Below are 25441 nucleotides of genomic sequence, written 5' to 3' on the forward strand. Positions count from 1 at the left end.
GCTCAATCAAGGCGTCATGGCCTATTTATCCACTGACCTCTTCCGACCCCACCTCCCTCTGCTCCTGTTCCTCCGACGGACTGTCCGCTGGAAAATGAGAGTATTCATCAGGCTCTCCCGAGAGAAACAGGCCATTGCTGTGACGAAGGAGTCTCTGCTGCAGCCGGCCCCACTCCCCAGACTGATTAGTTTAGTTTTCACGCCGCAGGGCCACATCCCAGCTCCTTATTGCAGAAGCAGCTCAGCAGGATGACCAGAAAAAACACAGCTTCACCAGATCCTTGTGGAAAGAACGAAAACTAGGGAAATGGATGCAAAGAAAAGGTGAGTGGGTGGACCGAGTGATTGATTTCGTCAAATTTGCACGGACCTGAAAGGTAAATAAGTCCTTTTGCCCACTGATGTCTAATGAACTACGGTGCCTGCAATCAATTCTTCAATTACAAGTCTCGCTAATATGTAAGACTCAGAGCACATCATTTAGTTTGAAGTGTTCATTAAAGGCAAAGGATGAATGGATATGTTTCAACGACAGCGCCTTCAGCCAGTATTACTGCTTTTATTTATTTATTTCTCTCTAAAAGCACTTTTGAGTTCATAAAATATGAACATAGAAAATGTCTTATCTGGAAAATGTCAAAATGTTCCTTCAGATATTGATATTTTGGTTTCTTTTAAATATATATGCAACTTTTCAAAAGTTTGGGGTCTGTCCATTTTTTTTATTGTTTTTAATGAATATCTAGCGTTAAAGGGCATATTAAATTGATTTTAAAAAAGTGGCATGTATGGTGCTATAAAAGATTTCTTCATCATATAATTTACTATCAACATATTTCTATTGAATTTTTTAATTTATTATTACAGGAATAAATAGCATTTTAAAATATATTAAATAGAAAACAGTTATCTTAAATTGTAATAATATTTCACAATATTAGGGTATTTTAATCAAATAAATGCAGCACTGGTGGGCAAAAGACACTTATTAAAATGAAAGAAAGAAAGAAAGAAAGAAAGAAAGAAAGAAAGAAAGAAAGAAAGAAAGAAAGAAAGAAGGTCTAACCAACCCAAAGCTTTTGAAATATTTATTGAATTATATGTATATTTTTTCTTGCTAATATTTACTCACCCTTATGTCATATCAAACCCATGTGATGGTAATTTTTCCATTTTCATCTTCACATATATTTGCTATTCAACACTATGACTGTCAAGTTATAAAATTAACAAAAATCATAATACATGCATCATGCATCCTTACAATCTTTGCGTAATATATGACTAAATTTAAGAGAGAGTTCACCTGAATAAATAAATAAATAATAATAATTATGTTGTTTACTCATCCTTGTTCCAAACCAAAACTGAAGAGTTGATGGTAGCCTTTGACTTGCATTGTATTTTTCCATATTATCTTTTGTATTCAACAGAAGAAAGAAACAATGTAACTGATGACAATAATTTTCATTTTTGGATGAACGATCCATTTAAGAGCGAAAGTCTGTCACCGTCATATTCAGACTCAACATTCAGAAACATTGTTGGCTGAAAAAAACCTCTAAAGTACGTGAAGATTCTTCCAAATTTCCTTTTTGTGTCCCACAGAGAAAAAATAACACCAAACGGGTTTGGAACAGCATGAGGGTGAATAAATGATGACAGATTTTTCAGTTTTGGCTGAATTAGTCCTTGTAACACGTCTGCCATGCTGCACTCTGACCGTTCTCCCACAACCTCATCATCTCACTGCCAAGACTGTAAGACTCGGATTTGGGTTTTAATAAAACTGGGATTGTTATTGGTAGTCACAGAGACGTGTTCCATTACGTTCCATTTCTACTCATAAAGACAGGAGTTCTCCAGCAGCTGTGATCACATTTTGTGTTGTTGCTCAGGAGGAGTGTAAACTTTAATGGTGGAGGCAATAAACACACTCACACAAACATACACTGTTAGTGTGGATTATTTACAAAATTCAAAGGTCATTCAAAATTAAGAAATATGCATGAGAGTATGCATAATGAGTGTGCATTCTATAAATACATATACAATATTTTTGTAATTTTATTTAATTAAATTTATTTTTTTGCTTCAGTTTAACTATAGTAGTCTGTATCCCACAATGCAATGTGTTCAACTTGATTGTACAGTGTTAGTTATTTTTGCATGTATTTTTGTGCTTTACATTTTAACACAAAATTGAATAAAAATATGTGTTTTCAAGATAATAATTATGCTTCATGCAATGTCATGAATACTTCTATTTAACCATCTCATGCATTAATTAATAAATGATGAAGATATGCTTTTCTTTAACAAACAAGAATTCATGTATAATTTTATATTTTATTTCATATTTTAATGTTTTAGTTTATAATGTTTGTAATATTATAATATTTTTCTTCATATTAAAAAAAAAAGGTTAGAATGAAGTATATGGCATGCTGTATTCAACAGTAAGCCAGATTTCTGAACTTCTGGACTCAGCTGTTATTTTTCAAGACAAAACTGCTTTAAATTGTTTCAGTTTGAGCATATCAGTGCATTTAGCTTGTTCAGTCTCAAGACTGTTTGACCACTCGTATCGATTTTACACTAGCAGTTAAGAGCGTAATGTAGCGATGCTTTTCATAAAACAGGATGCTGACATCCCCTCCTGCTCATTTCCTGTTTATCAAGGATAAGTTCTTGTACCAGACAAAGGTTAGAAATTCAAGTTTCTCCTGCCAAATCCATCTGAACGATTATAATTGAGTCTGATTCTTCACTTTGTCATGTGTGTCGACTGCATTTATCATGCTGCCTGATAAGTGACATCATAAGCAAAACAAAACAGGCCCTTCATATGAGTGTAAATGAAGGGATGATGAGTGTATTGTGTGGTTTCCATGGCAATTAAGGTTTCAGATTAGGCAATGGATTAGGTCTGGATTATGTGGGGATTACGATGGATGATCGCAGCAGTCAAAACAAGTTAATTACGCTCTCCATCCATTTATTTCAATCAACTTTATAGAAATCTCAATATTGCACTCTAGTGGAAACATTGAAAACGACATCGGGGCAGAGTGTTAAAGATCTACTTTATCAATCATGCTTGTGGCCGTCTGTATATTAATCTTATTTTAAAGTGTCAGTATAATGCCATTAGATGTGTTTTCATTATATCCAAAAGGATCCAGACGCTATGACTCAAGGCACCGCAGTATTATTTTCAGGCTGCACCAAAAGATTATTTTAAATGAGCTCATTCTATTCTGCTTCATTTACAGCACACTTAAATGTGATGGGAAATGGCTTTGTGCTTTTTGAGATTAAAGATCAGATGTTATGCAGAAATATTAGGCCTACAGCTCACAGGAGTTGGGAACTTCAGAAATGAATTACCCATTCCTTCACCATTTTAGTCTGAATCTTACAGAATTGTCAGGCTTGTTCTGATGAATCAGTGTGATTTAATGTGTTGTGATTTGTGACTGGGATTTTATTACTTGTTTGTTGCTCTTTTATAATGCATGAGTCTTAATGAAGTTTGTAATTATGTTGCATTTAAATATCGTCTTTTTCTTTGAAGCTTATGCTAAAATTCCTTAGATTTAGCTTTGATGGAAGAATTTGAGGAGAAAAGTAATTTATTTATTTATTTATTTATTTATTTTAACTTTTAAGCTAAAAAGGATAAAAACAAACATTTAAGATTTTATTTTTATCTATTTTCAGTCTAGGAGTAAAAACTGACTTCTTTTTTTAAATTGACAAAAAAATAAACTTAAATATATCAGAAAGCTGCCAAGGTAACAACCTGATGGAAAAAAAGGAATTCAAATATCAATAAAACTAATATTATTAATAACATTGTAACATAATAGCTAAAACTGAGATAAAAAGTAATAAAAACTATATTGACATTAATTGGAAAAAAAAAACTGTATAAACACTTTTTTTATTATTACAATGACAAACTGCTACAAAATGATAAAAATGTTACTGAAATTAAAATGAAAATGGAAAATCTATAAATAAAAACATTCAGAATAAAAACTATAGTATCTCAAAAGGTGTTCATATTTGTTTTAGGTAATCTACTTCCGGTCTATGAACTGGGAATTGTCAAGTCTTCCACAGACTGTCGTTTACATTTTAATGATTATTGGGAAAAAATGCCATTAAAATTTACATGGTATATATTGGGTGTTTATTTGTCTATGAATATATTCCGTTAATGTTAATGTTCTGTATTTACCTTCTTCTCTTAATAACCATACATAAAGAGTTATGAAAGGAAAATGAAGAGTCATTTTCATGAAATGGTACCCTTTTTTTACTGAAAATTAAAAAAAATCTGAACTTAGTCATTTGTATTTATACAGTAGATTTGACTTTTTAGTGTTTTCAAATTTAAAAAAAAAAATCTAAATGTTTTTTTTTTTTTTTTTTTTTTTTTTCAGGCATTCACAAGACAAAATGTGGCCCTCAAACAGCATTTTACAAAGTTTATCTTAATGTACTCATCTATTTATTTATTACTATAAAAACCTGCCTTTTCATTGCTATATAAATATAACTCCATAGTTGATCAAGCTTTCTTTGTTTTGTTACAGGGCAATGATGGTGTTGTTAAAAGGCCTCTAAAATAGGCATGGATCAAACAGCTGTCACTCAGGTGTGAGTTGTTGCACTTGTGCTGGAAATGCAGCAGTCGTGTGCAGGTGCGCAACAGCTGCTCTTCAACCAACCCAAAGTCATGCATCCATTAGGAGGATCTATGAAGGTTTATTCACTCTGGCAAGTGTCAGCCCATCTAAGAGCATCTGTATGGGTTAAAACCACGCATCTCACCCTATAAGGTGTTTATAATGGGAACTAGCTCTGGAAAAGTGTTACCTGAGCCCTCCAAAAATGGATATTTTTGCCTTATCAACTCTGTTGTGAACTTCAAGAAACAAGAGACTGACAAGGAAAACTGTAAAGAGAAACAACAGGCTTGGCTTTGGAGGAGGAGAAGTGACAGAAGGGCTTCCCGGAGAGCAATATCAGAAGAAGTCAAAGAATCGGTTCATCTGGAGGAGCGGATGACGAATCCTAATGCAAAGTTTCGTGCAAAGTTTGATCCACGCGTCACAGCGAGGTACTGATGTTCTGTTGGCAGAATAGTATCTGCTTTACTGCAAAAATAGTACTGGTATAAAGAATGTATGCTATATTGTGCACAATATGTACACTTTCTGTATGCATTTGCAAGTTAAGCTAAAGTTTTGTTTTATACACTACCATTGAAACATCTGGAGAAGGTAAGTTTTACTAAGTCTGTATTTATTTGATTAAAAATACAGTAAAAACTGTAAGATGTTAAATATTATTATATCTCTCAAAAGTATGCAGTAAGCACAAAGCTAGAATTTCATTCCTAACATAACCTTTATGAAGAATGCAGTAAACTTTATTATTTCAGTCTGGATGGCAGAATTAAAATATCAAACATGATGTGTCAATTACAGATCCCTGCTATAATTAAATGCTTTATTATATTTATTAGTCCACCAGTGCCACTCACAGTTTTTAATCCAAGCCTAAAAGTAATAATGAAATCTCATTTATGAAATAAAGTGATGTTATTTAATTTGATGAATCCAATTACAGCAACAAAATAGTCTCTAATAGCAGATGCTTCTGTGCATAGAGTTACTGAAGTTAACTAAAATAAAACCATTAAAAAAAAAATTGTGACTTGAAATAAAATAAACCATAACTTAACATATAAAATATATAACTACACCTAAAACTTAAAGCATAAAACACTTGTTACTTTAACTGGAAATTGAATTAGGGTTAGGGTTAGGGTTATTAAATTAAATTAAATTAAATTCAATTCAATATCTTATATCAGATATCTCACAAAGCAACATTCTCGATTTGTCACAAATTAAAATGAAAATGCAAAATAAAATGAATAAAATAATTCAAAATATGACTAAAAACAGTTCATATCTGTTTTAGGTATGACATCAAGGCTCTGATCGGCAGCGGTAGCTTCAGCCGCGTGGTACGTGCTGAGCACAGACGCACACGCCAACCCTTCGCCATTAAACTTCTGGAGGTCAAAGGTCGTGAGGGTCACGAGGCCTGTCAGTCAGAGCTCGGGGTCCTGCGACGGGTGAACCACTGCAATGTCATCCGCCTGGCCGAGGTGTTCGAGACGCAGTATCGTGTCTATCTGGTTCTGGAGCTGGCCACGGGAGGAGAGCTCCTGGAGCGCGTGATCGCCCGAGGAACCTTCAGAGAACGGGACGCCACCAAGGCCTTGATGATGGTGTCCAGCGGGCTGCGCTATCTACACACACTGGGCGTCATCCACAGGGACCTCAAACCCGAAAACCTGCTGTACTACCATCCGGGACAGGACTCGCGACTGATCATAACAGACTTTGGACTCGCTTGCTGGGAGAACAAGACGACGGTTTCATTTCAGAGCAGAGGAGATACAGCTGTTATGACTCAGGATGCAGATTTCGACTCTGTAGATGTTGAGAAGAGCTGTCAGGCTAAAGACTGGGCTGTGAGGACGCTCTGCGGCACGCCGGAGTACCTGGCCCCTGAGATGCTGGCGCGGAGACCCTGTAGCAGCGCGGTGGATATGTGGGCGCTGGGAGTCATCACTTATATCCTGCTGAGCGGCTCGCTGCCCTTCGACCAGAGCAGCCGACCGCGACTCTTCAGGGCCATTCTCAGGGGCAGCTACAGTTTCCATGGAGATGTGAGTGTCACAATGCTTTTCCTCACACAATATGCGTTTTTATTTGCGAGTTTAAAGGTACAGTTCAGTCAAAATGAAAATGTGCTGAATTTACCCATCCAAGATGTAGATGAGTTTGTTTCTTCATCAGATTTGGAGAAAGGTAGCATTGCATCACTTGCTCTGTAATGGATCCTCTGCAGTGAATGGGTGCCAGAAGCAGAGGTTTGAAGTTAAGAACGTCTTAAAGATGGATTTGTTTCGCAAAAATGTGCCGCTTTTTACTTCAGAAAATATTAATTGATGGACTGGAGTGGTGTGGATTATTGTGATGTTTTTATCAGCTGTTTGGACTCTCATTATGACGGCACCCATTCACTGCAGATGATCCATTACTGAGCAGTGATGCAATGCCACATTTCTCCAAATCATTTGTGATGAAGAAACAAACTCATCAACATCTTGGATGGCCTGAGTGTGAACATATTTTCTAAAAGGTAAATCAGACCTGTCACAAAAACCTAAAAACATATTAAGAATTTATTCCTCATTTTCATTTTGGAGGCTTGATGCAAACCATATTTTGCATGTGTAAAAACACAAATCTTTTCTTTAGCAGACTATGATTTTCATCAGAGAATCCTGACATAAAAATGTTTCACAGTTTATGCAAAATATTAGCATTGATAATAATAACAAATGTTTCTCGAGCAGCAAGTCAGCATATTAAAATGATTTCTGAAGTAGTGATGCTGAAAATTCAGCTTTGCCTCACAGGAATAAATTACATTTTAAAATATATTAAAATAGACAAATATTTATTTTAATTATTAAAATACTTACTTTAAATTGTAATAACATTTCACAACATTACTGTTTTGTATTTCTGAGCATATAAATGCAGCCTTGATGAACTTTGATTTCAACCAGAATATATTTATGTTATCAAACGCCATAATGGCATTCATACATTTTTCCTTAAGTATGCAATTATTAGGGCCTATTGTAATGGTAGTTTATTCATTTTTATATTGAATACAGTCTTTAATAATCATATTGAAGCTTGTGATGGCCTAACCAGACCACCAGCACTGAGATGCCTGGAATGACCTGCAGCAGAGTGATGAAACATCCAGCCGAGTGTGAATTAAAGGGCAAACAGAGTTTGTGTGTGTGGGAAGGTGAAATCCGGTCACCTGTGTAAACAGCCAGCAGCTACCTGACTGATGTGTCGTCCACTCGCCTCATCTCAAGGGTGTGTGTGAGCATGTGTGTGTGTGTGTGAGAGAGGTGAGAGGTGGTAATCAGAGGGGAGAGGAGATCCACCACAAGGCTTTTATCACCCTTAAACTGCAAACACACACAGACACACAGATTTCTTTATCGCTTCCAACCCCCAGAGCTGTGAAATTATGGGTGCAATTGTACAACAATAATTGCTGTTCTCCTGAAGAGAAAGAACATTAACTATAAAGCTATTTGTAATCCTGCTGCTCACAGACAGTAATCAGACACATGTGGGAATTATTATTTTTTATTTTTTGGTTTGGGACTACTGAGTCACAATATAATTGGTAGCTGTAGAGCAAGACTGTAATAAGTGGGTTAATATCTACGATGTCATTCCTTTGCATGGATATGAAGCTATAAAGCCACAGGACCGCACTTAAAGTCTGGCCGTTTAACCCATTTGGATAATTGCATTGAGTATTTATTGTTTTCATTCCTTTTTTGTGCAGCTTTCCATGCATCTGTTTGAAGCTGACCCAAGTAATTAAAAAAAAGAGTAGGATTTACTTTAAAACCATTTTAGAATTGTATATATATATATATACCTTTAACAGACCAGAAATATAAGATCCTAAAATAACCAACAGGTCTGGTGTTTGGGTTGGATTCCCTGTAAGCTATAGTGTCTAAATGCTGCAGGGATAGTTTGCTGCGTGCATGTTTCTCCTTTTTTTCGTCTTTTCCCAGATAGTACTGACGCATATATCCCAGATATTCCCGCTGGTTTTTTTTTTTTTTTTTTTTTGTAATCCCGCTGGTGTACCCTGTCATGTTGCAGATGCGACATACCGTTGTTTTTTTATCCACCACTCTCTTGCCATCACCATTATAGCTTAAAGGGAATCCAAAGTGCACCCAAACACCAGACCTGTTGGTTATTGGAGGATCTTCTCATTTCTAGTCTGTTAAACGCATTGGCTATTTTGCAACGAGCCTTCAGCGTGTACTGAGTGAGCGAGCGCCTGCTGAGTAGCCTAACATAAACATATAAGATGGTGTTTTTTTCTTCTTCGGGAGTGTCAGGGGTGTTGCCTGTTACATTGTTTGGGTTATTGGGCTACCTTGTTGAACACATATCATTATATTTCTTTCTCTCTCTTTTTTTTTTTTTTTTCAAATATAATTAATTACTCCAACGAACCGTTCGGTATACATAATGCGTACCGCGTACCGAACCGAAAGCGTCGTACCGAACGGTTCAATACGAATACGCGTATCGTTACACCCCTAATATATATATATATAAACCCCGAGATAAATTAAAAATGAAAATTTTATGTAGAAAGACTGAAATAATATTTTATATATATATATATATATATATATATATATATATATATATATATATATATATATATATATTTTACAGTATATTATTTACAATTTACAAAAATATTTGTAACATTTGTACTTTGCAGATTAGCATTTAGCTTTTATCATGTTAATTACATTTTTACTCAAAAATTAGATGTTTGAAACGACAAAAAATAAAACACAAGACTATGGTACATGCATTTATATATATATATATATATATATATTCCTATATCTTCATTTACTGCTTGGTTTCTGATGAATGTTTCTATGGATTTTTAATATGCATTCTATTTTTAAGTTCTCTGCCTACTTGTATTTCATATATATTAATGTTAATCACAACATCTCACAGTGGAGACACGCTGTGCGCCGAACACACCTGAGATAATTCAGCGCAAATGTGTTTCATCTCACTCGTTTGACCTGATGATTTCTCTCATTAAATACTACACAGATTGCATTCACACACTTATTAAAGACTCTGGAGAACCTAAAACAACTTCAAATAAGGACTGAACCTTTTTCATTAAAGCCTAATTTCAGGGTTCATTTTTTATCTGCATCTCGCTGTGAATTCAGATGCTGTTATGGTGTGTAATTAGAAACGATTCAACTGTCCTTTATAGGTTAAACACATGCACATGGAGCCACACTTCTGCAGATATATACATATATATTTAACCACATGAATACACAATCACTCGGTATGATAGACTCAGAATGGTAGATTGGACGCAGAACACCAGAGATGGTCGTTTGGCTCTCGCTATGTTTTATTGATGTCTGATTTCTCTCTTTTTCTTGATGTAATTGCTGGATTCTTTACTTCGTTTGATACAGACCACAGCAAAACTAATGTACTTTAATGTTTTCTTGTAAAACTCACACACGTTTTTGTTTTTTAAAAGTGTTTCTGTGTGTGTTTGAATGAAACCTGCTCTTTAAAATCTATTCGTCAGCAGCCGACTTGCAATTGTCAATTTCATGGCTGATTTATAGTCTTTACTGAATGTGTGGGAGTGAGAGAAGATGTGTTCAGAATGGAAAGCTAGCTTACTCCTTACAATCAGACAGTTGCATGTGCTTCATGCTATATTGTCATGTGAACTACAGAGTGTAGTTATCATCAACTTTTGCAGTCGGTGCAAATAATGTGTGGGAAAGGATGTTAAAATCACAACTTCTACAGTCATTTTAATGTTTTATTCCGATGTTCAGTAAATAGATTAATCTTATTCAGAACAATTATTTTGTGTTTAATCAATAATTATGAATTTATTAATAATATTTTTAAAATATATATAATTTATTGATAATTACATTGATAATTTACACTTTTTCTAACATTTTTTTTCACATTAATATTTATTATTCTTATTGTCCTGTTGTTTTGTAATACCTTGTTAGAGATGAATGGATGAAGATTATTTTTCAACAAAAGCATTGATTGCATTTCTACTTTATCAGTTTAGCCACTTCTATTACCGCATATTTCAGCAAGGATTTTTTTTTTTATTTTTTTTTTTACTATTTATTTATTTGTTTATTTGTTTTTTGTTTATTCTTATCTAAATGTAATTATTGGTTGTAATTTTTACAAAATATTTATTAACTATTTATTAGTTTTTCAAAATATTTTTTAATCAGTCAATCAATATTTATTTATGTATTTATTTATTTATTTATTGTTATTTAATTGTATTTATTGGTTTTAATATTTACAAAATATTGTGCTATTTATTTAGGTTTTTATATATTTTTTTCAATTAATATAATTTTTATTTTATTTTATTTTATTTGATCTTATTTTATTTTATTTTATTTTGAAAGAAAGAAAGAAAGAAAGAAAGAAAGAAAGAAAGAAAGAAAGAAAGAAAGAAAGAAAGAGAGAAAGAAAGGAAGTTCATTCCAAATAATTATTCCAGTTAATTTTGTGTATTGTTCTAAGGATGTTTACAATGTGCCATTTTCCTGTTCGTCGCTCATCCACTTTATAATATAAATCACATATTTTATACATTTTTGCAATTCACATTGTTTACTCTTGCATTTTTTCTTGTTTTTTGTCCTGTTTTACCATAGAATAAAATCGTCTGAGTGCTTCTCTTATGCCAGAGATGGTTATTAACTTCAAATTAGCGATGAGTCACAGATCTATTGAGAACCGCTGACATTTATTGACTAATGTCCTCACATTCAAACAGCGACGAGGCGGAAATGCCATGTTGTGTATCTAATGCAGCTTAAGAGGCAGAAGCGTCGGTGGCACAGGTCATTGGTGGTCAGAAGACGGCGGTCCGGCCTCCATGCCGCCAGTATGTACGCAGTGACATTTACAGCCATAGCTGTGCTGTGTTAGCTCTCAGACCAGATGAGTTGATGCTGTTCTAAACACAGACTGAATGCCAAACCAGCAATGAATCGATTTCATGCAGGAAAAATGTGGGCAGCAGGGTTTGCTGGAGCGAGTTACAAACTTACCGAGTTACTGATTCAGAGATCAATATAAGGATTCTGCTAAAGATTTTTCATTACTTGGGAGTCTTTTCAAGATTACCGAATCACGCTCATATCTGTCAGAACATTCTCTCCAGACAAGTGGTGTTAATCTGAAAATATCTTATTTTTTATTTATTTAAAGGTATAAAAAAAAAATCAATAAGAAATTTATATTATGTATTATTAAAACATACTGAAACTTTAGAAGGATCCCAATATTAGAAATGAATGGGGTTCAGTTTTAACAGCGCATTTGAAATGTAATGTATTAAATACACATACACAATGAACAGCTGAGGTCATATATATATATATATATATATATATATATATATATATATATATATATAGATAGATAGAAAAACATTTATTTATTAATTTTTTTTGAACAACTATTTACTGTGGAACATTTCACTGTTGATTTATTTTATTTATTTTACTTTTGAACACTATTTAGTGTATAGCACATTTCACTGTTGATTTGTTTTTTTATTTTATTTTATTTTATTTTTGACCTTACCTATTGTATGGCATTTCCACTGTTTATTTTATTTTATTTTATTTTTGACCTTACCTATTGAATGGCACTTCCACTGTTTATTTTATTTTATTTTATTTTATTTTATTTTTAATACCTTTCACTGTCTGAAAGTTTGTGGGATGGGGGATATAAATGGACTTTAATTATACTGGCATTTTCTTTTTCTCCCGATCTCTCTTTTAGCCATGGAAATCAGTATCTTCATTGGCCAAAAGCTTCATCGATCGTCTCCTGACCCTTGAGCCCGAGCACCGGATGACTGCTGAGGAAACTCTCAAGCATCCTTGGCTGGTCAGCATGGCAGCCTGTTCCTCCAACAAGAACCTACACCGCTCCATTTCCCGAAACCTCCAGCGGCGGGCGTCACGGGCCTCCTCTCGATGCCCCAGCTCGGGCTCTACTCCTGGGTCTCGGATATCAATGAGGTCTGGGTCACGGCTGGGTTCTGGGCCACGGTTAGGGCTCAGTGACAGGTCACAGTGCCAGAAGATCGCTGCTTAGCAAGTTGAAGGTTTGGCTGGTTAGCATGGATCCATTATTTTATCCAACAGCACTATCACTCATCTGTGCTATCAACAACCTGTTTAATTCTAAAGATCAGAGAGGAATGATCACTGAAAGGAATTGCATCATAAGTGAATGTCAAGAAAAAAAAATGAAAGGAGGAAAAATGCACATGATCCTTTTTAATCCTTTTAATCTTTCTTTTTCTGACAGGTAAATCATGTGCATCCATACTTATATGATGGTGCTATATTAATTTTTCAGGATCTTCAGCATATTATTAATCTCCTTCTCATGATGAACAGCGAAGGAGTTTAAAGCCTCCACTATAAAAAGAAGAGCACAGATCAGCACCTCTGCTCTGTTCTCCCACATGCATTCCTTCATTAATCAGATGAATGTGAGATGATAACAAACTCACCATTCTATTTTTAATATATGTTTTTTTAGCAATGAAAAGTCATGCATAAGTCTAAAATGCAAATGGGCAGGGAGTATAATCTCAAATGGTCTGATCTGCAGATTTTCTGTCCTGCTTCTTTTCATATGACTGTGTTTTTACATTAGGATGAGTCTCTGTAGATTGATCGTGTGAAGGAATTAATACTTTTAGTCAGCAAGGATGCACTGAATTGAGAGCAAATTGACAGTAAGGTCATTTCTAATGTTGAATATATGCATATTTTATATAATGAATTCATCATAAAATGAAAAAAAGTATCACTGTTTCCATGAGAAGATAAAGAGGCACAATGTTTTCAACACTGTATGATTTCTGAAGGATCATTTGATAATGAAGACTGGAGTACTTCAGCTTTCCATCACAGAAATAAATTACATTTTAAAATGTATTAAAATAGAAAATGGCTGTTTTATATTGTTAGAATATTTCACAATATAATCATATTATTTAATGTATTTTTATTATCCAGAAATGCAGCCTTGATGAACATAAAATATATTTTTTAATATTAAAAAATCCAAACCCCAAAACTGTTGAAAATAAAAACTATCTATTAGTTAACTATCTAACTATCTTTTATCTAATTTAGATATGTTAAGTGTGTCTTAAGTGTTCAATCCTTGTAAAGATTAAGCAAATGATGTTGACAACAATGTGATGTGGAATCTGCCAAAGCCTTCAAACTGACATCCTTAAAAGAAGATGGAGGATTGCGTTTTCACTTGGGTTCAAGGACTTTCCTCGCTCTGTTATTAAGGCTACACAGAACATTCTGACAGCAGCAATCAATGGAAATAATGTGGCTTAATGTCAGAAATACTGCAGAGATCTTTAAAACTCAACACTAGCTCTATCAAACATAAAAAAGTGTTCAAAAGAGATCAAGATACGCTTCAGGTGAAACTTTCAGGAGTTTGTGTTGTGTCTCCTGAGCTTCACATTAAGAATCTTTTTAAAGTCAAAGTTTGGGTTTATAATCAGTGTTTTTTCTTAGTTTTGTCTTGAAACAAGACTAAAGCATTATTGAACATACAGGCTGGAGATATTTTGACTTGCTATTTGACATTTTAGGGAGTTTTATCTTGACACAGTCATCACTGGTGCATTCATGGCATGCTTTTATTGCTTTGAAACTATAAAATTGTAACATTATATGTCCTTTATCACTGTTTACATATGAAGTAAATAAAAAAAATAGGGAGTGACTGCCCTCTGTTGGATAAATATTATATTATAAATATAACAAATATATATTATATTTTTTTCTGTTACATAAGTAGGACAGAACTATTGTGGCAGAGTTATGTTTATTTATATGTATATATCTTTTTGCAATAATATTTATATGTGATAAAATGCGGAAAATGTTCCTATGCGTATTATATACTGAGAAATAAACAGATACATTTTAATTTGCCCACCATATTAGATATAATCCTCATTACATCTGTTTTCTTCTACTCATAAATGGATTTTAATTCATTTTGCAACTGTTTTCTTTTTCTCTGGGGTTTAGACTAGAGGTAGGAAATATTTAAAGCTCTTTAATATACATGTTCATATAAAGCTGTTTTGTGCATTGGGCCGTCCTGCTCTCAGCTTAATATTTGTTAATGATGTGTGGTGATGACTTTACAAAAAGAAAAAAAAAAACCTGTACATGAAACAGAATGAGCGATAAAATAACCATAAACAGTTTGCTTGCTTCTGAATTCCCATGCTTTGTATGAAAGTACAAGAATTTAATTTCAGTGTAAGTCTGGTAGGAAATGTGGGGTTAAACAAGTACAAATTAACCATTTGTAAATAATTGTATTGGTACTTATAGCGCTTGAAATGAGCTGCTCAGCTTGCAGTTTTCTGACCTTTTTTTTCTTTGTGAGCATTGTGTGCCATTATTTTATTAGCCATTCATTTATTAATTCATTCAAAAGACACCAGCTTCCTGTATAACAGTTTCAAGGTCAAAGGTCACTTAGGAATGAACTTAATGAATTGCTTATGTTTTTGGATGAGATAAAAGCAGCTGCTAAATGAATAAAACGTAAATGTAACAGGAGATTTGAGAAGTCACACTTCTGCTCTTTGACCTTTTCTCCCTGTGAAAGACCATGTGTTACTTTCACAACACCGATATACTCTGTAGTGCTGTTTCCTCATGTTTGGGCAGGTTCAGGTGCTCTTTCACTTTATTATATGAAAATGAAACACCATGAACCACAATAATAAATCAAATCAGTCTGAGTCGACATGAGGGTGAGTAAATAATGACGGATCTTTTTATTTCTGGTGAACTGTTTCTTAAAACTGTATTAAAATGTGAATTAAAATGAACATGTCAACAAACATCCAGATGAAACATCCTCATGAGGAAGTGGAAACACTGTGCATGTCTATCTGTGAGCACTAGAGGGCGTCTTACAATCACGTGACCACTGCTATCCTGCATCACAACAATACTGGACTTCACACACACACACACACACACACACACACACACACATATATATATATATATATATATATATATATATATATATATATATATATATATATATATATATATATATATATATATATATATATATATATATATATAGAAAAACAAGGAAGAGAGACAGTTAGACATGGATGAGCACAGAAAAGATGGGTCATTAGGGGAGGAAAGTGGCCTTTTCCCCAGGAGTGTGTTACATAACACCCAAACAACCTCTCACTGACAGCACTGCATTACATGGGCACTGCAACAACACTGCTCTACTGTCTGGTGGTTTAAGTATGTAAGTTACATGCTTTTAGGCCCAAAAAAGAGCTTAATGCAATTTATGACAATCAAAAGTGTCAATCGTTTAGATTGCTTAAAAAGTATGAATCAGCATTTCACAACCTACTTTGTCCCCACATGTCCCCACATGTCTCATATTTCAAAATGACATCAGCTCACACCAGAAAAGGAAAGCTGTTTCAGAATATCATTGGAATAACATGCACAATAAATCATTCCCAATATGACCAGGAACATGCGTTAAGAAAATATAAATCTATAGGATTTTAAATAAATTTATGATGACAATATGTTCTCTTTTTCCCCCCAACTATGTCTTAACCAGGATTTCTAAATTGCCTAACATGACTGTTGTTTTTCTGTTGTTGTTGATTTTTAACTACTGTTTTTACATACATGATGAAGGTAATGGCTGAAAAGTATTTTAACAAATAGAATTGCAAATATGTATAATGCAAGAAATGTGACAAAATTCTGCACAATTTCTTGTACTAAACTGACGGCAATCTTGGGCCTCAGCATGAAATCAGATCGGACGGTATTTGTCAGTGTGAATTGCTTTGTTACTCTCACTTCCTCAACCCAATGCACAAGCTCACATTTAATTCTAGTCAGACAGTCACTTCTGTATGATGGTGAAAACACAATGTCAAGATGCACCAAACACGCACCTAAAACATTCAAATTTTCCACCACGAAGACTGAGACAACTATGAACTGGATTGAAGGGGGTAAATTATAGATCATTTCCTGCCACCGGTGCTTTGTGGGTGTGAAAGTCATAAACTGTTTTGACTACATGTTGAGACAAGTCCTTGATGAGCTCAGTTCACTCATGCTTGTTCTAAGACATGGAGCAGTGTAGTTCATTAAGCTTTGTCCATGATTTCTGAAATGTTCATTTAAATTTTTAGACTAAAGAAAATATTTTTATAAAACTTTACAATATCATTAACATTAGTTAGGCCTATTGCATTAACTAACATGAACTAACAAATAAGATGATATATATATTCAATTCAATTCAAGTTTATTTGTATAGTGCTTTTTACAATACTAATCGTTACAAAGCAACTTTACAGAAAATTATGTTTCTACAATATTTAGTAGTAGCTTATGGTGGTGACTGTCAGTTTGTGCACGTTTGACAGAAAAAAAATTAATACAAGATGTAGTCAGCTAGACGATGAACATTATTAATATTATTAATTAATATTATATATATATATATATATATATATGTGTGTGTGTGTGTGTGTGTGTGTGTGTGTGTGTGTGTGTGTGTGTGTGTGTGTGTGTGCGTATATATATATATATATATATATATATTAGAGTATTTACAACTTTTGTTATGTTAAGCTACTTAATAAAAAATAATATAATATAATATAATATAATATATAATCCTGTTAACAAATAACTATTGTTAACAAATTCTAAAAAAAAAAAGATACAAACATAATGTATTATGTTGAACCTAACATAAAAAAGAAAGAAAGAAGTCATTTTGTGTTAAATACAGTATCATTAGGATATAAATTCTGTCACTCTCTGAGTGTGCGTGCGTGCGTGTGTGTGTGTGTTTAAAGTTCTCCCTGCCCTCTTTCAGCGCTCGACCAACCGCGCGTCTTTCCACAGGTGATCGGTGTCTCTTCTCAACCAATGAACACCCAAACCCGATTAACCCTTTAGTGGTCCGACCAGATCTTTCCAGGGACTGAGCTGGACTTCGTCTTTAAAGAAACATTTGGCCGCTACTTTTGCCAACAGTCTCTACTTCGGTTTAATTCAGAGTGAAAGCGCAGCGGATGCGCGCGCGGTGCAGACGTCGGTGATCTTTACGCGAGGATTATCACATGATCTCCGGGTTCACGAAAACGGATTTTCTGATGCATTAATGATCCAGATTCCATTCCAAAGAAGATGATTGTAGAGTTGGACATGCGTTTGCTGAACGTACTCTTTTCTCTTCACAGCTCCTTCGAGGGGCTTTGGGAGTCTGCTCTTGACGTGATGTTTGAGATGAATTGTCACCATCTCCCTGGTGGTGGAAAAACGGGTGAGTTACTGTTTCCAGATTATGTTTTTATAGACAACTTTTTTTAATGATCAGATTGAAGCTATGGGATATTTTAGCGTTAGATTATATTGTTGTCTGTGGTGGTCAAAAGCTATTGAGATGTTAATCCCTGGGCAGATCTAGTGGCCTTTCGTGTCTCTTCTGCCGTATGAAATATTCAATCTGTATGAACAGGAACAGGAAAACCTTCAGTAATAGACTGAACACCACACACAACGTCTGCTTGTCTTTATTAAAGTGAACTCATTGCTGTTAAAAAAAGGGTTGTTCTTGAGTTGGTGCCAGTTTTTTTCCCTGTTGGGACCTCTGGAGCTGAACACAAATGGAGATTGTACTTTTTTCAGTGTTCATATATGCATAAAAAAACAGAAGTGACAATGTGTTTTATAAATGTACTACTGCTAAAAATAGCTTAAACCAGCCAAAAAACAAAACAAACAAAAAAAAACGTTTTATTGTTCTTGTGCTGCTGTTGACAGGTTTTAAAGCTATTTTTCAGCTGGTCAGAGCTAGCCACCCAGCTAAACCAGCAGGTGACCAGTTGAAACTAGTAAACCAGTGAAAGATGTTTGTTTTTAACTGGAACAGATGAATTTCTGTGTTGCCTAAAAGAAAGGCTGGTTGTGTTGCATGCTTCTAAGTGTGCATTGTTTGGAGAGATGCATGTTATTTTTCACAATATATCAGTGTTTAATAGACATATGGTGGTAAGGTGGTGGTAGTTGAGGCCTTGAGTATGATCTCTCCGCCTTCACTGACGAATCACCCTGTAATTAAAAACTTGACAATATGAATAAGTCTGAACCTGTTCAGGTCCCTGGTGTTGTTTTGAAGTGTTTTTTTTTTTTTTTTTTTTTTTTTTTTTTTTTTTTACAGTTCTCTCTTAATATAAAGTATGTCTGAAAAGCTATTAATACAACCTGTGTGTGTGTGTGTGTGTATATATATATATATATATATATATATATATATATATATATATATATATATATATATATATATATATATATATATATATATATATATATATATATATATATAAAACTTTTTTAATTTGTCAAGTGTTTTTCTTCTTCTTCTGGTATATATTTGGTATATATCTGGTATATATATAGAATTCATTGTATTAATTTATTTTTATTAAGAAGATAAAGAATAAGAATCAATTATGCCTTTATGGAAGCTTAATTGTGCATATTTATTTTCCTTTTTTTTTTTTTTTTTTTTTTTTATGTTCAAATTTGCCCTGATATTATTGCTATACCAGCATTAAGATTGAACCCTATGTGGTCATCAAATAGTCCTGACTAGGCTTTTTCTAACTAGCCTTTAGCTCGTATCTTTAAAACACTAGAACTTCATGAACTGTCCCTGCTGAATCTCCTGCTCTCTCTCTCTCTCTCTCTCTCTCTCTCTCTCTCTCTCTCTCTCTCTCTCTCTCTCTCTCTCTCTCTTTTAAACCGGTCTCCTTCCATACTTGTGATTTAAAAACTACCGACTTTAGTTTGCAGCCAAAACCTTACCCTTTAAAGGGGTGGTTTTTAGAGCATGGTTTTATGGTGCTATTATAAGAAATGACAGGGTGGGATTGTTAGAAGAAGCGTAGCAATATTGTTTCTTTACTTGTTATCCTCCTCAAACCTATAGTGAGAAAGAAAGTAAAATTAGTTTGGCCTTTCAAGTGACCTGCTTCTCAAACTGTGTCTCGGTTTCAAGTCCTCTTCCAGCTCAGAAGCCGTTTAGGTTTATAATCTCATAGTTTAACAAGCACATGTTTTGTGGGGTGCAGTGTGTGACAGTATCCCATAGTTTATGACTGGACTATACAAATACTGTTGAACTAAAAAAAAAAAAAAAAAAAAACACTGCTGTATAGCTGAGGGTTATGATAAACTGTAAATATACCCCCCCCCCCCCATAAATAAATATAATTTAAATAATACTCTATATATATATATATATATATATATATATATATATATATATATATATATATATGTGTGTGTGTGTGTGTGCATATGTATATATTATTTTAATTTATTTATTTTATTGGCTAAAAGCCAATGTGTTAACAACATGATTTTAATCTCCATTAAATGCTTGCTAAATTGTGCTGCATTTTGTTCATGTGTGTGTAAATTATATATTAGCCTACACTGAACGTAATCCATTGTTCGACCTAAAAATAATTCCTTTGCTGAACTCCCTTATTTTGTGTAATTTAGTGTGGTGAACGTGTGGTATGTTCTGGGGCAAGACAACTTCGTTAGCTTTAAAATATCTTCTTGTGCAGTGTTTGCAGTATTCTGGCAGAACAAAAAGGTGAAGTCACATTCAGTTTATTGGTGAATCTGGATTTGACCAAAAGAGGGCGCCGTGTCCTAACCTAACACAAGAGCCTAGCTGTAAGATTTTAGGATTTATTTTCTCCGAAGTGAGAGTTGTTGAATGTGCAAATAATATGATTTTGGTGGAACAAAAATAAAACCAATTGGCGTTGAATCCTACACCCAGTGTCTGATTAAAACATTTAAAATTAAATATTTTTAGTTATTTAGATTAATATATATTTAACAGGCACGATATAACAAATTATTTACGTTTTAAAACGACATGAATGGATGGCAAAAAAAGTGATCCTTAAAAATGTAAGTTTATATTACTTCGGCATGTGTGCGCGCATGTTTCGTGACCGCGCTCGCGTGCACGAGCCGCGCTGAAATGGCCAGGGGGCGCGTGCACGTGAGGGAGGAGGGGAGAACGCCGTCTGCTGAGGAGTTTTTAATGTCCGCCATGTTGAGAATGGCGCACTGAGGCGGCGAGAGAAAACACACACACCCGCCTCTGCTTCTCCTCGCTGGAGCTCCTCTAGTTCATTATTTGTTGTCATTCTCCGACTCCATCCACCCTCCTCCATGAGATCTGTTACGGTTTTATGGGTGATTGTGAGGGGATCGGATAGAATTATAGAGTAAAATGAGTAAACTGTCGTTCAGGGCGCGGGCGCTGGACGCTCTCAAACCGCTGCCCGTGTTCCGATGCGAGGATCTCCCAGACCTGCACGAGTACGCGTCCATCAACCGCACCGTGCCGCAGATGCCCACCGGTATGGAGAAGGACGAGGAATCGGTACGAATTTTACCATGCAACCGCCTGTTTTGTGCGATACAGATTTGTTTTTCTGTCAACCTGCGCACCTTTGGATGCAGCAAAATGGCCGACTGTGCGTGAAGCGTTTTACACGGTATTTTGGAGCCGTTTTGCGGTGTGCACCGAATTTAACGTCTGGTTTATGCAGTTGGATTTATTTGATGGCTATTTGGGGTATGAAAGTCTGGTTTTATCAATCCGTTCGGACCCAAATCGTGCAGCAAAACACAAAAGGAGTCATGTGACCGCGGAGGAACCGACATTTTGTTGGAGTGAGTCCTGCAGTGGCGGCAAACGGCAGCCAGAGGGCGGTCACGGGAAATATCTGCTAATATTTGCGAGGAAGAGTTTGCCCCAAAATTTAAATTCTGTAACTTACTCCCCTTCATGTTGTTCAAGTTCTATGTGTCTGAATTTTTTCTTGGTCACTATTCACTTCAATGCTGTTTTCATACAACAGAAGTGAACGGTGACCGAGCTGTCATGTCCTGTGTGTGTCAAGAAATTGATTCATGCAGAGTTTAAACAACTTGAAGGTGGATAATGCCACAGCTTCATATTTTTAGTCAATTATTCATTTTATATATTTATTTGAATACCCCCCCCACCCACCCACACACACACCTGGAAATTAATAGGTGTTTCTAAGTAGAGAACCCACAAGGTGATGCTTGTGAAAATGTTTTCTCGCCTAGACTTTGACTTTCTAGACTGAGTTTCTACAGTTTAGTAAAAAAAAACAATGTAATCATGAATGAAAGGGACATGAAGGTGCAGAAACCTTCGAGCCTTGGTCTAAAGGTGCAGAAACCTTCGAGAGCTGAGCTGAAGGGCCCTTGATGAGAACCTCTCATCTGAATTCTTATCAGGGCCCTTGAGCTGCTAGTGATTAGTGACTGCTTTCCCATGCAATTTTATTCAGAATTTAGTCATTTCAGTTATGTAAGCGTCGTGCAAACATGTTAACTTTATTGCCTCAATCAAAATAATCCTATCTTGTTTTATGAATCAAATTGACACCTGCAGATTTTAATTGGAATTTTGATCAACATCTTATTTTACAAACATTAGAAGAAATGGCCTATATTTAAAATTCATTGCATTCTTTTGCGTTTCTCTAAAGGACTTCAAGGAAATTTCTTGCATTGAGTGAATATTTTTAATAATTCCAGAAGAGATTGCTCTTGGTTTATAGTTGGTGCTGTTTTTATTTATTTTTTATTCGTTTTAACCAGAGCTCTAGAAAATGTGCATGCAAACATGGTCAATGACAGCAGCATGTCAAGTGTCTCTTGTTCTCTCTCTCGTGGAGCTTCACGAGTGGTGCTTGTTTACGGTTTGAGCCCGTTCTTATTAAAACTGCGTGCAGTGTTTGAAGAAATCCATTTATGCAAGACTTATTAATAGAAATTCAGTGTGAGCCTGAGTCCCCTGTGAAAGTGAAGCATGCATGCTTGAGGCGAATTTTAGGGTTGAGTCTTTTCACTCGTATCCTCTTATTGAAGTGAAGCCTGGTTTTAAGTGTGACCATCGTAGTTCCTTCCTAAATATCAGTTACTGCATTTACCACCAAATGGCTCTTGTGTAGAAGAAAATTGAAGAATCTGTTCAATGTTGCATTTAAAGTTCACATTTTGTAGAAGGTTGAATTGAATGCATTTTCTTGGAAAGATGGGAACAAAGTCGCTTGGTTTTGTTTTGGTGTCATTTTTGCTGGATGTTTGCAGCACAGGGTTGTCAGATGGCTGCAGGCGGTGTTTCCCGTAATCAAAAATTTAAGTCAAATGTTGTGACTGTCACATTTCTCTGGCAGAAAAGGACTAGGATGTGGATAACTGGTTAAAGCTCTGATACACCGTTTATTTGGATTGTGCGCCAGTAGTTAAACGTTTTGTCGTCTATAATGGCGGTTTAGTTCAGGGGTCAAAAGTTTTCCAGTTCCCCATAGATCTTTTTCAAGCCCTGACACAAGCTCTATAATGATATATTGCATATGTAATGTTTGGTCTTCTATTTTTGTATCTGCCTTATTTTTACTTATGAATCTATTCTCTAAGAGAAGAAAACAGTACTGAATGGTGAAATTAAGTGCAAGACGTCCTTTCTGAACCACGTGGGAACTCTCTGTGACCACAAATAACTCTATAATCGTGCTTTCATTGGTGAGTGTACTGATATGCTGCGTTTTCAAAGGTTACAGAGTAAATCGTTTAATAGTTGAGTTCCTTTCAATCTTCTAAAAACATTCTGTACAGAATAGGTTTAAAATAAGCATGGGAAATTCATTTATATTGGCTGTTTGAGGATGCTAATTTCCAGTTGTGTTTCATTTAACTGATATAGTGCTGTATTTTGAAATGATTTATGAGCTCAAATTTTGCGTTCCAATTTTAGAGGTTATACTTCATGTAATGGGCGACTGTTGGTCTCCAAATTAAGTTATACAAATTTAGTGTACACATGTTGTAATGCACTTATTAGCTTAAGAAGCACAATGTGGATTTGACATTTTAAAAGTTATTTTATAATGGAGGACACGAGTGGCGTGGCGCGGTACAACAAAATACTATAGAATAAATTTTAATCAGTCGGCACTGGATGCAGCACTACACAACATAACAAATCGTTTTAAGCGGAGCCAGGCGAAAGTATAAATTCCTCGTCTGCACACGCTCTTTAAAATTGTAATTGTTGCCACATTATTGTTGACCTCTTTCATTTATCACGATCTCATTTGTACTTGGCCAGTTTGGAGAAACTAAGCCTCGCTAAACCTGACCAGCCAGACGTTTGCGATCACAGACACTTGTAAAATCGTGGATGGGGGACATGAATGGAGATGTCACCAGATCGGTGATGTAGTACCGTAATTCCTCAAATAAATACCGGTAGTCAAATAAACGCCGGGCCTCTTATACTGGAAGGGGGCGTGGTCAACACAGACAAATAAAGGCCAAGGGATAATTAGTGCAGCAGAGCCAGATAACGAATGATTCGAGAACCGAGGAGCTAATGATACTGCGCATGCGTGATTCAGCGTGACGCAGACTGACACAGAGCGCGTCTGAACCGAACTGATTCTTTTGGTGATTGATTCTGAACTGATTCTGTGCTGATGTTATGATCTCTGTCCACTGGAACGCTATCGCTTTTAATTTAAAACAAGTTATTTAAAACAATTACTTATCAAACATATGGAATTAGAGAAAAAGGCCTGCCTGTAATAAAAGCCTGTTACCTTCTGCAGTTCAGGTAAATAAAGGCTTTTATTTGAGGAATTACGATATTTGGTTTCCCAACAAGGTCCATCGCACAAAACACAATTAATTTGCGGAATGCATAAACTGTATTTCCCTGGTCTCAGACCTGCCAATCTAAAGGAAATGTGGTGTATGGCGTTTGAGTAATTTGTAAATTGTAAAACAATTTGCGACTGTTACTGTTATTTCACTTGTATAAAAAACAAGTGTGCATGGTGCATGACGTCACATGTACTGATGATGCAGTTGTCATGGCCATCGTCACAGCCCTAGTGCTCAAGAGCCCATTTATTTTTATTTTTGGATATATTGTCACCTTCTGAAATCCATTACATCATGGTAGTAAATGCTGGAACATGTTGTCTTTAACCAAGTTGCTCTAGGGATATCTTCCCTCTAATAAGTGTTCAGCAAGTTGCTTTGGAAAAATGTATGTACTAAATTACACCTTATGTCACCTTATCCTGGATCAGCGAGACCAACAAACGCTCTTATATGCACACAGAGATTTGATAATCCTGGGTTTGTGGGTTTGGGTTTCATGCGGAGTTGTTTCTGTAGAAATAATGGTGTTTAGGAAGTGGTAGCAATGTGTTAGGAAGTAGACAGATTCTGCTTTATGGTTTATATCATATTATTATTTAAAAATGTGTATTGTGTTGCAGACTTCTAGTTTATATCGCCTTGTTGAAATTTAACTGAAATGTCATGAAACCATCAAACTGGTCCTTTATAATGCATTACTATAAAAAATAGACTGTTATATACTGCTCAGATGTCAACTTTCTACATTATGAGTAAATCAATCACTTATGC

The 25441-nt window shown here is 35.0% G+C and overlaps 2 protein-coding genes across 4 annotated transcripts in view; both read left to right on the forward strand.

Moving 5' to 3' along the window:
* The first annotated feature begins 4480 nt into the window (after window positions 1-4480).
* On the forward strand, window positions 4481-13739 carry LOC113079787 (serine/threonine-protein kinase H1-like). Of its 2 annotated transcripts, XM_026251995.1 has the most exons (4): window positions 4481-5131; window positions 6001-6757; window positions 12567-12894; window positions 13101-13739. In XM_026251995.1, exons 1-3 carry the CDS (start codon window positions 4860-4862, stop codon window positions 12882-12884), a joined length of 1347 nt encoding a protein of 448 aa, XP_026107780.1. In that variant the 5' UTR covers window positions 4481-4859; the 3' UTR covers window positions 12885-12894; window positions 13101-13739. The 2 variants fall into 2 exon arrangements, with proteins under 2 accessions (XP_026107780.1, XP_026107779.1); XM_026251994.1 differs by having other exon boundaries at window positions 12567-13739.
* Window positions 13740-17830: 4091 nt separating this feature from the next.
* LOC113079794 (enhancer of polycomb homolog 1-like) overlaps window positions 17831-25441 on the forward strand; it is a 28039-nt gene continuing 20428 nt past the window's right edge. The window contains exon 1 of one of the 2 annotated variants that reach the window (XM_026252016.1): window positions 17831-18194. Coding sequence is in view for 1 of the 2 variants with exons in the window: in XM_026252015.1 (XP_026107800.1) it covers window positions 21192-21344 (153 nt within the window). In the remaining variant the exon portion in view is untranslated. Of the gene's footprint in view, window positions 18195-20967; window positions 21345-25441 lie in introns of those variants that run through there. The other variant, XM_026252015.1, reaches the window with a different exon arrangement.

Source organism: Carassius auratus, unplaced genomic scaffold, assembly GCF_003368295.1.
Source record: "Carassius auratus strain Wakin unplaced genomic scaffold, ASM336829v1 scaf_tig00029225, whole genome shotgun sequence".
Lineage (NCBI taxonomy): Eukaryota > Metazoa > Chordata > Actinopteri > Cypriniformes > Cyprinidae > Carassius > Carassius auratus.

What these genes read in the sequence shown, in the direction of transcription:
- LOC113079787 (XM_026251994.1), top strand. Translation starts at nt 4,860, where the DNA reads ATGGGAACTAGCTCTGGAAAAGTGTTACCTGAGCCCTCCAAAAATGGA. An exon ending in GATCCACGCGTCACAGCGAG is followed by an intron (nt 5,132 to 6,000) that starts GTACTGATGTTC and finishes TATCTGTTTTAG; the next exon opens with GTATGACATCAAGGCTCTGA. An exon ending in GCTACAGTTTCCATGGAGAT is followed by an intron (nt 6,758 to 12,566) that starts GTGAGTGTCACA and finishes TCTCTCTTTTAG; the next exon opens with CCATGGAAATCAGTATCTTC.